The following is a 14,935-nucleotide window of genomic DNA, read 5'->3' on the forward strand; positions in this document are numbered from 1 at the left end:
TCTTTTCATAATAGTATAAATTTATAAAATTTGGCTAAATGATCAAGAAGTTTAATTAGAAGCGGTGGTTTTTGTTATTTAAAATTAACGAAAGGTCTTAAGTTCGAAATGCTATGTGCATGTTTATTTTTCTTCAATTTTTACAAATTTTTGTTTGGTTTTTAATTTATTTACTAGTTAGTAGCTATGTGAGTTGCTATTTTTAAACATATGTTCCAATTCAAGTCTCATGTAGAATAAATTTTTAGACCAAATTTGCAAATAATATTACTTGTTATCAAAATGTTTAATTTAGTGTTCATTCATTACTTATACATATCCTTAAAGACTCGAAAACATTATAATTTTTTTTAGTCTTATATTGACGAGGTTAGTAAATAAGAAAAAATACATCACAATTTATACAAAAAACACTTTAAAACTCATAATCTATCAACTTGTAAGCCTGAAGTTTTTTGTTTCCTTTTTTCGATACAAAATAAATTAGTTATTCCATGTTTTAAATTATTGAGTTTGAATTTTTTTAAAAATATAATTTTATCAATGTTTTACGTGTGAAAACAAATAATTTTTTTTATATAAAGTGAGGGCATATTTTTTGGCGTCGCCTCAGATCTCAAAAATCTCTAAACCGACCCCGATTATGAGACTTCCTTAAAACTAAAAACTAGAGATCTCGAGTTCGAAACTTACTGCTAGTGTGGAAGCCAAACTTATAGCCAAGAAAATGCTAAAATACTTCTATAAATCTTTCCAATCTTCGAAATGAATAAATAACCATAGCTTGTCACTAATTATTATTTTTTTTTAAAAAGGAAAAAACCTTCAAAGCAACCCAAAATTATTCATTACTCCGGCAAAATTAATCAAATCTCAAAACACCAGTTTTTTCTGTTCCTTCTTCCTGTAGCTTCTGCTCGACATGGGAATCAATGCACAACCGTGCTCGCTTGTTGCTCGACGATTGTAATTGTCGAGTGCCTCAGTGAATCAGATAGCTAGCTCATTGCCCGCCACTTTCTTCATCCTCTGCCCCTCCATCAAGGTTAGTAGATCAGAAGTTGATTTGAACTCTCTAATCGATCCAAGAACTCAAACTCCAGAAAACTCAATTCGATGTACAAATTCCAAATTCGTCAGTTTTCGGGTTTGCCCAATTCGATTCAAAAGAACCCACCTTTACAAACCCCACAATTTCTGGGAGTTTTGGGAAAAGGAATCGGAATCCGATCCCTATACCCCACAGAACGATTCCTGAATCCAAAGGGCAGGACCTTGATTTTGTCAATGTTGTAAGCAGCCATCTGATTCACTCGGATTGGGCTAAGCTTAATCCCTTATCGACCGGTCTAACTGCTTTTAGAGTTAAACATATATTGCTGAAAATTCAGAAGGATTATGTTCTTTCCCTTGAGTTTTTCAATTGGGTTGCTGCTCGAAACCCGAATGCACATACCCTCGAAACACATTCCATGATTCTCCACATTCTCACCAAGTACAGGAAGTTCAAATCCGCGGAGTCTATTTCGAAGAAGATTCTTGTTTCGGGCTCAATTGATTTGCCTTCCAAGTTGTTTGAGGCGATTCTGTATTCGTATCGGTTGTGTGACTCCTCTCCTCGTGTCTTTGATTCACTGTTCAAGACTTTCGCGCATTTGAAGAAGTTTAGGAATGCCACAAACATGTTTTGCCGGATGAAGGAGTACTGGTTTTTTCCCAACGGTTGAGTCTTGCAATGCGTATTTGAGCTCACTGCTAGATTTGCATAGAGCGGACGTTGCTTTGGCGTTCTATAGAGAAATGCAGCGTTGTAGGATTTCGCCCAATGTTTACACTCTTAATATGGTTATGGCTGTTTACTGTAAATCGGGAAAATTAGAGAGCGCTGTTGAGGTGCTCAAGGAGATGGAGAGCATGGGTTGTAGTCCTAGTGTGGTGTCGTATAATACACTGATTGCAGGACACTGTGATAAGGGTCTTATGAGTTCGGCTTTGAAGTTCAAAAACTTGATGGCGAAGAATGGATTGCACCCTACTGTGGTAACTTTTAACACACTTATTGACGGGTTTTGCAAGGCAGGAAAACTACAAGATGCAAATAGAGTTTTTAGCGAGATGAAGGCTGCGAATGTGGCTCCTAATACAGTAACTTACAATAGTTTGATAAATGGGTACAGCCAGGCAGGTAATAGTGAGATGGGCACTAGGCTTTTCGAGGAGATGTCAAAGAACCGAGTAAATGCTGATATACTGACTTATAATGCGCTGATATTGGGACTCTGCAAGGAGGGTAAAACAAAGAAAGCTGCATATCTGGTTAAAGAACTTGATGCAAAGCACTTTGTCCCGAATGCCTCAACCTTTTCTGCCCTTATTGTAGGACAGTGTGTCCGAAAGAATGCTGATCGTGCCTTTCAGTTATGCCAAAGCATGATAAGAAGTGGTCATCATCCTGATGAACAAACTTTGAAGACACTTATATCAAGCTTCTGCGGTAACAGAGATTTTGAGGGAGCAGTCCAAGTCTTGGAAGAAATGTTAGAGAGATCTATTGCCCTGGATTCAGGTATCTTATCTGATTTATGTCTAGGACTTCACCGATGTGGGAAAGAAGAATTGGTAAAGTCAGTATGCGGTAAGTTGGAAGCTAGACGACTCATGCCTCAAGGTTTTGATATGGCGAAGAAATTATCTACTCTGGATTAGAGGGTTAGAACTGAACATTTTTGCTTTTCGATACATGTAGATTTGTATACTGTTTGTACCTTTGAAAGAAAAGGTTCAGCAGTGTTTTCGATTAAACATGTTAATTTTTAAACTACTCTCTGTTCTTCGCTCTTCTTGCTTCCATCAGTCGTAAACTCTTGTCCAAAGTGCGATTGTTGAGCAACCGTACATGACTGTGTCCCAGCAATAGTTCTTCCCCTGGAGTTTTTTTCCAGTCGCCAAATATCATTCGGGTTTTTAAACCGCACTTGAGAATTGAGATACAATACTAACGTTGGAAAGTTACGTGAGTTCCACCACTTCCAATCTCATTCGTTACGTCCCGCTACAAAAGGAAATAAGGAAGGCAATTAAGTTCAGATCATTCCTTCTTGTGGTGTTCCGAAATCATTCATTCTTGTGTTGTTGCCTCGAAAATCTGGGCCAAACTCTTCCGATTCTCGAGTTTCTGCTTCAGGTGGCACAACGATCGTGTAACTGCAAGTCGAACATTTGCATATGCCCAGTATGCTTTATCTATGAAAATATGTGGTATCATCTAATCGAGACCCAGAATGCAAAAGTTCTCAAAGCAACAACTCTTAACTCTTTAACAGCCTAAGGTGCCAAATGTGCGTACAACAAATCAAATGTTTTCATCAGCTCTGTGTAAGTATTGGAATTACAAATTTCATATAGCGAGGACCTGCTCGAACCACCTACTTAGATATATCAGAGATTCTAATTATGTTACGATTCATCTTCACCAGCTTCAGCAGCAGCTATCTGAGAATCCAACGTGTTTATCAGCTGCTCACTAACTGTTTTTGCCACGGATACCATGTCGAGAATGATGCTTGGATCTAGGCCTGCACCACCCCGTTTGGTCAACCCGCAGATGTGCCCTTGCCTATTGACAGAAATTGAAACAGCCGAGCTCATTTGTGATTCCTCTTCTGAAGTGGCATCCACAATGTAGTGCTTACCTACCTGAAAAATATATGCACATGATTCAGTACAGGGCAAAAAAAACATTTGCGATTTGCCAAAGGACAGAAGAGATGGTTAAATTTTGTCACCTTTGTTAATGTAACTATGACAGGAACCTTAGATGTGTCAAATTGCAGAAACTCCTCGTCGCTTACATCAACCTCCGGTTGCTCATCCCCTGATGCACCAGCTGCAACATTTACTCTTGGGATGCCTGTATTGCTCAAAGCAGCCTTTGGGAACATCAGTTTCGTTTTCTTTCGTTTTTTTTTTTATCTTCACTTTATTTGGAAACAGAAACAACAATTAAGTGCACTAATGTAACTCTTAATTCTTTTGCTAGCCACTAAATTTTGATGTGCAAACACTTTAGTGACTCAGTTGTCAAAATATACCTGCTGCCATTACAAGATACGAATTGTTGTAAAGACTGGCTTGCAAGAGCACTAAGCTTGAACTAGGAAATATCGGGATAGAATCATATTTACTGATTTATTTATGCTCAATGATTATGTAAGTAATGTGTAAAGAATTCTCAAGTACCTTTATAGCAGCACCTAGGGCATCTAGAAGATTCCCATCTGAACTGACAACAAGGCCGTCAACGTAAAGATCCCAACAGATCTTTCCTTCCACAACTACCAGAGAGGAGACTTCAATTCCAGCACCTGAGACAAACAAAGGCACCTATATTTTAACTCTGCAGCTGGATTCAAATACGTTCCACTGAGAAACTATTGCCAAAAGAGAACACAGACCAGATCCACTTTTACCACCCAAGAGGCAATGTTGAAGAGCCACCGAGAGTTCTGCTGACAGCTCCTCACCCCCTCTACCCTGCAGACATGTTTAAAAACAACAGCTTGACAATGAGTATAAACGCATTTGGTCCTACATAGGCAAAATAGACGTTCATCCTCTTGAATGGACCAGTAATTCATACACCAAACGGAGTACTTCAGATTGCCTAATGAACAATGAACGTAAACTGAGAGAAAGTGCCTTCGTATTTTATCAGAGCGTGAATTCAAAATAAAAACAAAGTAGCACACAGTCTACAGGCTCATGAAGAAACCAAGATGTCTAGGAAACCTTAATTCACAGAGTAAAACATTAGAAGAAAAAAGATGATCAAAGCGTTAACCTCAAACATTGGTGCTGCGGTTGGACTGCAATCGACATTTATAAAGACCTTTCCTTTGTCAGGTTGCAGTGCAGTAGGCCTTCCAAGTTCAGCCTGCACTCGGTCAAAATTACCAGCAAATATGATATTACAAACAACAGCATGTAAAAGTATGAGCCTAAGATCAACACCATAACAATACCTTCACACTAGCAATGACATCCGTAGCCCCCATCCTGACCCTTGCCGAACCATTTGCCTGCGCAACGGCCACAAAGAACGGCAATTATAACTAAATAAGTAAAATTTCATGTTGCACAAAAAAAATGCACTAGTTTTAGTGAAAAATATGACAGATATTAACCTGGGAAATGACTCCAGTTTTGACATTGATGGGCCGAGGCGTCAATCTTTTTCGACCATCAGAACGAATGTCCTGAGCAATGCCCCCCTGTATAAAATGCTTTTCTCCTATGGATAGTCCCACCATTTCTGATATAAATAACTTCATAAATACCAAGAAAAAAAACTAATTACTGCAGCAATATATCACGTCTATAAATAATTAAAAAAGGGCACCAATCTGAGTGCTCGTATGCCAAAAGAGAAAATCTACAGTTTTCTCAATCAACGTCAACAACTAGGTCTAAGTAAAGGCAGCAACTTCGAATGAAAAATTGTGAACTTTTCAACGAATACTAACAAGCAAAGAGCAATAATTACCGAGCAGAGACAATGCTGACGAAGCCCTAATCAGTGACAGAAGGCGAAGGCGGTGGCGGTGGCGGCGGCGGCGTTGCTGCGGCTGAGAGAAAATGCAGAGGAAAGGCTGTAGGGCTTGGGGTTTAGGGATTCCAAAATCTGAAATTAGGGTATCGGCGAATTTCGCACCTGCAAGCGACTTACTGACCGCTTTTTTTTTTTTTTTTTTTTTTTTTTTTTTCTTTTAGCGGGAACAGCTTCCTCTAAAAACGACGAGGTTTCACTGGTAAATTTCCCCCCGGGAGACGCTCTATATAATCGACACGTGTTCTATACGAAATCCAACGGACTCTATATGCTCTGCGTATATCTTTCTCAACCGTCAGATTAGTATACGATGACATGGCGCGCGCTCATCGCCGGTAAGGCCATGAAACTCGAACCGAACCAAAATTCCCAAATCTTCCATCTGTGAAAAATTAGGGTTTTTCATTTTCTAGGGTTTTGTATTCGGTTCGTCTCCCGGAAAATTTAACTGATCCAATGGGTCGGTCCCGCGCGGTTTCGCAGGCGGCTGTCGACAACCACAATCAGAGGTCAGTGCAATTTTTACCAATTCGCTGCAAATTTTCAAGCTTTATCAGACGTTAAGCAATTTAAATTCCCAATTTCGTCTAACAGAAATTGTTTACCTTTTGTGTAATTTTCAGTAGGGGCAAAAGAAAGAGAACGGCTTCGGGGGCGGAGGCGGCGGAAAACAGCGGCACAGCTCAGAAATCTGTGGCCCAAGAAATCAGCGAACCGAAAGGAGCTTTCTACCATTGCAATTACTGCAACAAGGATATTTCTGGGAAAATTCGGATAAAGTGCGTGGTTTGTCCAGATTTTGACCTTTGCATTGAGTGCTTCTCTGTTGGAGCTGAGCTTACACCTCACAAATGCAACCACCCTTACAGGGTTATGGTCAGTCCCCTTTACATTTTCAAAGTTGATTTCTTTCTGGTACATTAGACTAGTTGAAATTGCATGAAGAAATTTTGAATTTTTAAGCTTTGAGTATGGCTAGAGCCATTTTAGAATTCGGAAATGTAAAAAAGGCAAGACTGGGATGACCTTCGTGTAAAATGCATTAAATGGGAAAAGATTGAATCAGTTTTCTGACCCGAATTGAATCTCTATATACTTATACTGCCTACAAATAAGAATGTTTTCCTTAGAATCATAGAATGCAAGCAACAGCCCCATTTAGATTCACCTCAAATCTGTGTGTAAAATCTATCGAGTAATTGTTTTTATTTGTATATAGAGTATTTTTCGAGCTTGTACTTTCGTTTCATTAATAGGAGATGCTTTCAATATGACATGGAGTATTAATCAAGCATGCATATAATATTTGCTGACTCTTTGGTTTTTAAACAGGACAATTTGGCTTTTCCACTTATCTGTCCAGACTGGAATGTGGATGAAGAGATGCTACTGCTCGAGGTATTGAATATACTGATTTTTCTTTTTTCAATTCTTATGATAAACCTGTATCTTTTATTTTCGGGTGAAACTAATATATTTGTGTCGTGTATCACTTGTTCTTTGATCATGCTGTTTAGGGTATTGAAATGTATGGATTTGGGAATTGGACCGAAGTTTCTGAACATGTTGGAACAAAAACCAGACAACAATGTATTGACCATTATAAAGCTATTTATATGAACTCTCCGTTCTTTCCTCTCCCAGTAAGACCAGTGTTCTAATTAATGCCTGTCCCCACACATGTGATATATACACATATAAATTTATAAAATGCAGAAATTATTACTAATAGTCTCCATGATATCCCTTAGGACATGTCTCATGTTATGGGAAAGAGCAGAGAGGAGCTTCTTGCTTTGGCTAAGGGGTCTGATGAAATCAAGAAAGGTTAGTTTGCAATGATTTCTTATTAGCTGATGCCTGAAAGCAGCTGTGTTTTGGTGTGTGATTCATGATTTAAGATGCTTCAATTGGTTAATATGGAACCAGTTCAGTGGTTTAAGTGATGCATGCTTGCTGAATATGGTGAATGGTGATCTTCTATTATGCAATTTGTATTCAAAGGATCCACGAATTGTTTTCCAATGCTATGTGTTATTTGTTTGTCATAGATGACAATCCTTTGGATTAATTAGAATGTCTGGCTCATCTGTTTCCTTTTTCTCTGCAGAAGTTCCCATGCTTGTGGAGATTACACTGAAAGAAGTGTCTCCCTTTTCCGCAGAAGTCAAGTATGGTATTTTTATTGTATTTAGTTCCTACTTTAGGTTCAAGCTCTTGTTCCATATCTTCTTTTTAATTTGTTTCTTAATTTTCTTGATCAGATGTGAAGAATCAAAAAAGAATCCAGCTTCCCAATCGTCATCCAACTCAACTGCTGGTACACCAGCCAACATATTTGAGGCAGTTTTTAGCAATCTCATTTTTGTCATGTGTGGTTACCACCAGTTAAGCATGCCTGGAAATGTCTGATTTTCTGTTTTGCATCAGATGTCACCAAAGGGTTGGTCCCAGGTGCTGTAAAGAAGGCATCCAACAAAAAGCAGATTAAGGACGAGACTAAAGTCGGTAAAGTGGAAGGTATGGTTTTATGGTTACTTCCTGTATCACAATTATTGTACATGTACTGCATCATACGTATATCTACTTTTACATGTCCTTAGAATTTCACTAACTGACTTTTTTCTTAATTGTAAGAAGCATTAGTTATGTATATCCACGAAACTTTATTGCCCAGAAGTTTTTTCCCCCACAGAATAGTTCTTGTCACTTAAATATTCATGTTATACTTGATACATATTCATATGTTATGAATGTGTCATGTATTTGGTTTAAAGCTCAGTTTTATGTATTATTAACAGAAACTCAGGTTGACCGGAGCGTTGGAGGAAAAAAACTGAGGAGTTTAGGGGAAGAGGGACCTATTACAGAATTCAGTGGCTATAATTTCAAGAGGGAAGAATTTGAAACTGAATATGATAACGATGCTGAGCAGATTTTGGCCGATATGGAATTCAAGGATACTGACACTAATGCTGACCGTGAATTGAAACTACGAGTTCTGCATGTCTACGCAAAAAGGTATTTATATGGCAACTTTGATAGACTAAGGCTGATAGGTCTATTTTCAAGTTCAAAGCAATTTTAAGGAAGGGAACAATCTGAAGTTTTAACAAGATGAAGTGATTATTTTCGTTACGTTCAGAAAATTTATACAGAATTCTATTTCTGTCATAATTATTGCAACACATTATCTCATACAAGTGATACTGTATCTCATCACGTAACAAGTTAGCCTTGCTGTTTGATTTTCCCCTTTTTTCCCCTTGTTATACTCAATTATATGTGGGAATTTGGCAGGCTTGATGAGAGGAAACGTAGGAAGAATTTCATACTTGAAAGAAATCTGCTTTATCCCGACCCTTTTGAGAAGGGCCTCACACCTGAAGAAAGAGAAATATACAAGCGCTTCAAAGTTTTCATGCGGTTCCACTCAAGTGAAGATCACAAGGAATTGCTTAAGAATATCATTGAGGAACAACAGATTGTCAAAAGAATACAGGATCTTCAGGTCTGATGCATACCTCACACTTGACTTGTATTTCTATTACCTTATTTCCCTCTCTATACTGTGGGTTGCTCTCGATGAGTAAATAACGGGAACATGACTACATTATGTTTGTCACGTTCTTTTACATGATTCGAAGTAAAAAGTACCGTGGCTTCCCACGGTTAACTGTGACTAGTTCAAATTACCCCATAATAAACCACTCAAACTCAGTTACCTTTAACTTCCCATCACCACACAAACTCATTTTGTAAGTTCTCTAGGACTGTAATAAAAAACGACCATGTTGCATAGTGTCTTCTCAAATTTTTTTTGCATTAACTATGCAGGAAGCTCGAACTGCTGGCTGTAGGACAGCTTCTGACGCCAGTAGATACCTTGAAGAGAAGAGAAAGAAGGAAGCTGAAGAAAGTGCCCTAAGGATTAAGGAAAGCTCACAGGCTGGTAAAGGCTTGCAGATCAGCCCTCGGGGATCTTTCAAGGGATCCACAGTTCTGCATCCCTTCAGCAAGGACTCATATTTAACTACGCAAGCTATTTCAAGCTCCTTGGATTATTGGGATGTCACTGGGCTAGCCGGGGCTGATTTACTCTCCGAAGCCGTAAGAACGCCAATCTCAACGTGATTTTTTTTTTTTTCCTTTTATGCGCGAAATTATGTTTTATGATAGTCAATGTGGCGTGATACATGCAGGAACAAAGACTTTGCAGTGAGATCAGAATCCTACCTTCACATTATCTCAACATGCTGCAGACCATCTCCATAGAGATTGTAAACGGCAATGTTAAAAATCAAGCGGATGCCCGTAGCCTGTTTAAGGTTGAACCGAGCAAAGTCGATAGGGTTTACGACATGCTTGTGCAAAAGGGAATGGCTTAAGCATAGTTAGGTCTCCAATCCTGGTTCTTGTAATCCTGTACAGTTCTGTTTGTTGATTGAAAGGGAAGATCCCATTTCGTTCACTTATCATCGCAGTGTCCTTTAAAATGCCTCAAAATCCCAGTTTGAGTACATCTCCTGAGAATGTGGCACAACAAAATGATTCCGTGCCTACTGTCGTATACAACTAGGGATTAACCAAATACAGGAACTTATAGTCATAAAGCAGATAAGAATGCCTCCCTCATTTACATATTTATCTTTAATACAAGCGATAATAGCGACGGGTTATCGAACTTTTGCTCTTGTTTATGTTAATGAGAAATGTTAAAAAAGTTGTAAATTTATGCGCAAATGGAAGGAAATTCTAGCAAAGTATCAAATATCAACGTTGTAGGTGAAAATGAAAAACAATCTCAAAAATAAGAACACAAAAGAATTAACGTGGTTCAGCTTAAAGCCTACGTCCACGGACGAAGCATTGAGAGGAATTTCACTAAACAAACGGAGATTACAAAAGAGTGTTTAAACACTCACAACCCAAATCCTATTAAACCAAACGAGTAGATAACCCAAAACAAACGGAGAAGATTCTCTCAAATTGCTCTCTTAACTCACAAACTTACAAATTGACTCTCACCAAATTGCCACATAAATAAGCCACACTAAATAAACTAACCCTTATGTCCTATTTATAGAGCATAGGACTTGGGTTTACATGGGAATCCTAATAGGAAGAAAATCCAAATCCTAATCAAATAGGCAATAAACAAAATCTCTCCACCAAGAAAAGGTAAACCAACTAAGAAGTCAAAATCCAAACTCAAATAGGACACTAAAGCGAAATAGCTAACATGTACCTAATTTCAAGACACAAAACCCAACAAAAAGGCTCAAAAGTGTGACTCTTCATGAATTCTCTGTCACCTTATGTTTTTTTGCACAATGTTTTATAATGTTAACACGAAAATTATCGTTAAACTGTGAGGTGGCAGAGTCTTCTTAGCATTTCTTTTATGTTAATTTGGGTGTAATCAGCACATCAGCTAGGAATACATAATAAATTAGCAAAAGGGAGCTTATTATCATTCTTTTTGACCTCTCGTACATCTTTGTATTTTGGGTCATGAGATTGAATAAATCTGAACACAATGGATAATATCAAACAAGTAATGTGCACTAAGGGTGGGCACGGACCGAGCTGGGCTCAAATTTAGAGAAACTAGAACCTACCCGTTTTAATCTATAACGGGGCGAACCGAGACAAGTGGAGGGATTTTGAGTTTTAGAACCGAGCCTAACTTGGTCCGTTTCAAACAGGCCGGTTCATGGCTCCTATTACATTTATTTTTTAAAGTTTTAACGAAAAGTTCGTAGTACTTTTCACTTTAACGAAAAGTCATATTTTTATAATAAAAAGTCAAATTTGATAATATTCACTTTACCATTAATTTTATTTTTATAGTTAAAAGTCAAAGTTTTCAAACTTTTCGATAGTTATCTTTTATTTTTTCGTCAGCACAAAAATAACAACGTCGTTCAAGTCGTCGAGCAATCGCTTCCTCCGTGACAACCTAGATGCTCAAATCGGATGGCGCCGGAATGCAGCTCAGACCGTTCAAGTCGTCTTCCTTAGTCATCATCTTCATCGATCTAGAACTATAAAACCCACCCAACCAACACAAAATCAGAACCACAAAACCCAACCAACACCTACAAAATCCCAAAACCTGAAAACATAAACTGACTAGGTCAAATCGGGTCCTGTCGTACTCAAATGCCTTGTACCACTGCATCGTCTTCCCTGTCACCGTTTGTGCTGCTCATGCATCTCTGATTCTCTGCAACTTTTCTATGATGGGAGGGATTGCAATCGATGGAGATGAGAGGGACCTCGATCGATCGATGAAGACGACAAACTCAATCGATGAAGATCAAACAGAGACGAGGAAGGAGCAACGATGAACCGACAGACAGAAAATGGACAAAGTCGTGAGGTCCGATATCGAGAGTCGTGAGAGTTAGATTGGAAGAGAGATCGAGAAACTCTTTAGTTCGAATAAAGTCGTGAGGTTTGTGTGTTATGTCTGTGGGAATGAAAGGTGGACGGTGGAGATTAAATGTGCTGATGGATACAATTCAGGTCGGGGGTCCGTGTCATTAAATATTAGACCCTTCCCGCCCTATAATTTATAAATGCAAGCCCAGCGTTGGGTTTGCTTCGGGGGACAATGGAGAAAACAAGGGCCCGAGGGCCGGTGGGAGGGCTCCAGCGTGGGCTAGCCCGACCGAAGGTGGAGGCCCGAGCTTCGGGCCCGTGGTGAATTGCCAGCCCGAGAGCCTGAGGGCTATGTGACGTCAGGCTGACGTCAGCCTGGCGTTAGGGAGTATTAAATTTTTTTTGTGTCAGGCGCGTGCACCCCACTCGCACGTGGGGGCGCGTCGCCGACACAAAAATCAGAAAAAAAAAAAGTTTGTCAGTTACCGTTGGGAAGCCACGTGGCTTCCCACGGTCCGTTAGATCTCAACGGTTACTTAATTTGGACCGTTCGATCTCAACGGTAAAAAAAAAAAAAAAGTCAGATTTAATATCCACCGTTCGATCTGAGATCAACGGTGGATATTAATATTCTTTATAAATAAAAAAATAAAAGAAAAAATAGTTTTAAAATTAAGAAAAGTTACCGTTGTGACACGTGGCACAATCTGGAGTGTTGGAATTCAAATTTTTTTATATCCAACGGCAGAGATTAATTAATTGAATAAAAATTTAAAAAAAAATTGTAAAAAATTCAAAAAAATTCAAAACAAAATCTGAAAAAAATTGTAAAAAAAATTGTTTTTACTTTTCTATAAATACATTCTCATTATCATCTACCTTACACAACAATTTCATATTTTCTCAACTACTTTCAATCACATTCCTTTCTTTGTCTCAAAGTTTGAATTCATTTTTTTTCAACAAAATGACCACTGGTGCAAGTACGAATTGGTCGCTTATTAAAGATGTTGCGTTGTGTACTAGCTGGGTTGAAGTTACTCATAGTTCGCTTACAGGTAACGAGAACGATTAAAAATCTTATCCGATATTACAATTAAAATTATTTTGTATTATTTTATAAATAAAAAAAATACTAATATTTTATTGCCTATTGTCAGGGCTATTGAAGTGTAACGGTGGAGATGCAAATTCTATTGCCAGGGCTATTTATTGTTCATTAAGGGCAGTTACTGTTCATTAGGAGGGCTCCAACACTGAAGTTGCTCTAAGGAGCCGTTCTGTTTTCTGTATAAACTATTGGACCCGCCCCGGATCGCTTGTACTGCGAGTCCAAGATTCATTTGCCCACCCCTATTGTGCACACCACAAAAAGATGTGTTTGTCATTTCCCATCGGCAAAAGATTCATGCAGCAAAAAAATATTCAGTCATTGTACTTGACTTTTGAACTCTTATGAATTTTGAATTTACAGCTTGTACTAGCTTTGACCCATGCATGAGGTAAGAAGAAGAATCCACAATAATAAAGAGAGAGAAACAAAAAGAGAAGCCCTCATATATTCACTATTCACTCTACAAAATATAAGTGGAGTTGGATTATTTCTTTTCTTTTTCTTTTCTCTTTTTTCCTCTTTTATTTAAACGATCATTATTAAACTACGTCAATATATTATATTAAATTTTTATAAAAAGAAAAAAAATAAAATAGAAAATATGAGATAAAGAGATGAAAAGTGAAAAGAAAAAATATAAGTCAATAAAAATCAGAAAGCAACCACTCAGACATATAGGCCATAGCTCCAGAACCTGAACAAAGCTAGACTAAAAAGAAAGAATAAACAACTTGTACAAAAATTGAAATAAAAAGGGGTCATCTTTTGCGTCTGGTGCCAGGTGGAAACCCTCTCTCTCTGTCTCTGTCTCTCTCATAAATCACTCTGCAGCATATCTAAGGATATCACCACCCAAGTCAAAAGTACACTTCTTATGTCAGTTTCCTTGCTCCATTACAGTACATAAACCCACAGGTCACAGAGTCTCCATTTTGCTTTCCTCCCTCCCTCCTCTGCATGCCTTGTTTTGTCACTCTCACCATCTCCCAATACCCTATTTACCCATTTTAATTATTTTGTTTTCATTAATCCCCTTAACAAAGTTTTGTTTCTTTTTTAAAAACGACCATCTATCATAAGGAAGAGGATTTTCTACATTTTTATTCTTATTCCTTTTTCACACATTATTTTTTGTCTTATTATTTCTATAAAAAAATTAATATAAAATGTTAATGTGATTTAACCGTAACCTTTCAAATAGGAGGGGATGGAAGGGTAGAGAGATTAGAAGAGTAGAAAATCTTCCTTCCTATTATAAACTACTTCTGCATATGTGCATGGAAAGATTTCAACTAGCTCATATGTAACGGAATAGGGGACGATAGATTGTTCCGTTCAACCTGATCTAATACACGTCTACTTAATGACACATTTGGTTGGAAAAGAGGCATGATGGACTGTTTATATCAACCTGACTTGTACCATTTCCAACTCTTAGGTTAAAATCTAAGATTTAGATTTTAGTCTTAACCTAATCTTTCTCCAACAGTTGAAGCGTAAAATAAATTTTGAGTTAAAACTTAAAGTTTGGACAAATTTAACCCAGAATTTAGGTCAGTTTTAAAAGGCTGGCACATCGAAATTTAGGTTTTAAACTAATCCAGTCCTTTTCCAATTGTTGGAACTAAAATAAGTTTGGGGAAATTTGATATAAGTCCAATTTTTTGAGCCAATAGTAGGAATAGTCCAGTTTATTAAAATAAGTTCAATTTGTTATATTTAATTATTTAATTATCAATAGTTATCTGTTCAATGATAAAATTTATTATAAAAATCAAATTTCTTCCCAATTATCTCTTTGCTTATTTCTTTTTATTTATCTTTTT

At 37.7% G+C, this 14,935-nt stretch overlaps 3 protein-coding genes across 6 annotated transcripts; 2 read left to right on the forward strand and 1 right to left on the reverse strand.

Moving 5' to 3' along the window:
* The first annotated feature begins 857 nt into the window (after positions 1 to 857).
* Positions 858 to 2,873, forward strand: LOC103935428 (pentatricopeptide repeat-containing protein At4g26680, mitochondrial). Its single transcript, XM_009345194.3, is given in 3 exon segments — positions 858 to 1,162; positions 1,165 to 1,706; positions 1,708 to 2,873. Coding segments are annotated over 3 exon segments (1,587 nt in total). The 5' UTR covers positions 858 to 1,116; the 3' UTR covers positions 2,707 to 2,873.
* A 409-nt stretch (positions 2,874 to 3,282) lies between these two features.
* On the reverse strand, positions 3,283 to 5,770 carry LOC103935427 (exosome complex component RRP42). Of its 3 annotated transcripts, none has more exons than XM_009345192.3 (8): positions 5,543 to 5,770; positions 5,184 to 5,324; positions 5,022 to 5,078; positions 4,841 to 4,933; positions 4,455 to 4,533; positions 4,240 to 4,364; positions 3,786 to 3,929; positions 3,283 to 3,696 (listed from the first exon to the last, which is right to left on the reverse strand). In XM_009345192.3, exons 2-8 carry the CDS (start codon positions 5,307 to 5,309, stop codon positions 3,457 to 3,459), a joined length of 864 nt encoding a protein of 287 aa, XP_009343467.2. In that variant the 5' UTR covers positions 5,310 to 5,324; positions 5,543 to 5,770; the 3' UTR covers positions 3,283 to 3,456. The 3 variants fall into 3 exon arrangements, with proteins under 3 accessions (XP_009343467.2, XP_048435223.1, XP_009343468.2); XM_048579266.1 differs by having other exon boundaries at positions 5,184 to 5,290; positions 5,543 to 5,769; XM_009345193.3 differs by having other exon boundaries at positions 5,184 to 5,311; positions 5,543 to 5,769.
* A 160-nt stretch (positions 5,771 to 5,930) lies between these two features.
* On the forward strand, positions 5,931 to 10,083 carry LOC103935425 (transcriptional adapter ADA2a). 2 transcript variants are annotated; one of them, XM_009345190.3, is made up of 12 exons: positions 5,931 to 6,117; positions 6,232 to 6,484; positions 6,941 to 7,006; positions 7,126 to 7,251; positions 7,360 to 7,435; positions 7,719 to 7,779; positions 7,873 to 7,928; positions 8,039 to 8,128; positions 8,410 to 8,629; positions 8,909 to 9,119; positions 9,446 to 9,718; positions 9,811 to 10,083. In XM_009345190.3, exons 1-12 carry the CDS (start codon positions 6,065 to 6,067, stop codon positions 9,994 to 9,996), a joined length of 1,671 nt encoding a protein of 556 aa, XP_009343465.2. In that variant the 5' UTR covers positions 5,931 to 6,064; the 3' UTR covers positions 9,997 to 10,083. The 2 variants fall into 2 exon arrangements, with proteins under 2 accessions (XP_009343465.2, XP_009343466.2); XM_009345191.3 differs by lacking the exon at positions 7,126 to 7,251 and having other exon boundaries at positions 5,932 to 6,117.
* The last annotated feature ends 4,852 nt before the right edge of the window (positions 10,084 to 14,935 follow it).

This window comes from the organism of the source record quoted next, unplaced genomic scaffold (assembly GCF_019419815.1).
Source record: "Pyrus x bretschneideri cultivar Hongxiangsu unplaced genomic scaffold, Pyrus_bretschneideri_v1 Contig13, whole genome shotgun sequence".
Classification (NCBI taxonomy): Eukaryota; Viridiplantae; Streptophyta; class Magnoliopsida; order Rosales; family Rosaceae; genus Pyrus; species Pyrus x bretschneideri.

What these genes read in the sequence shown, in the direction of transcription:
- LOC103935425 (XM_009345190.3), top strand. Translation starts at nt 6,065, where the DNA reads ATGGGTCGGTCCCGCGCGGTTTCGCAGGCGGCTGTCGACAACCACAAT. An exon ending in GTCGACAACCACAATCAGAG is followed by an intron (nt 6,118 to 6,231) that starts GTCAGTGCAATT and finishes TGTAATTTTCAG; the next exon opens with TAGGGGCAAAAGAAAGAGAA. An exon ending in TAAAGTCGGTAAAGTGGAAG is followed by an intron (nt 8,129 to 8,409) that starts GTATGGTTTTAT and finishes TATTATTAACAG; the next exon opens with AAACTCAGGTTGACCGGAGC.
- LOC103935427 (XM_009345192.3), bottom strand. Translation starts at nt 5,309, where the DNA reads ATGGTGGGACTATCCATAGGAGAAAAGCATTTTATACAGGGGGGCATT. An exon ending in ATGTCATTGCTAGTGTGAAG is followed by an intron (nt 4,934 to 5,021) that starts GTATTGTTATGG and finishes GACCGAGTGCAG; the next exon opens with GCTGAACTTGGAAGGCCTAC. An exon ending in CCCTAGGTGCTGCTATAAAG is followed by an intron (nt 3,930 to 4,239) that starts GTACTTGAGAAT and finishes ATGTTCCCAAAG; the next exon opens with GCTGCTTTGAGCAATACAGG.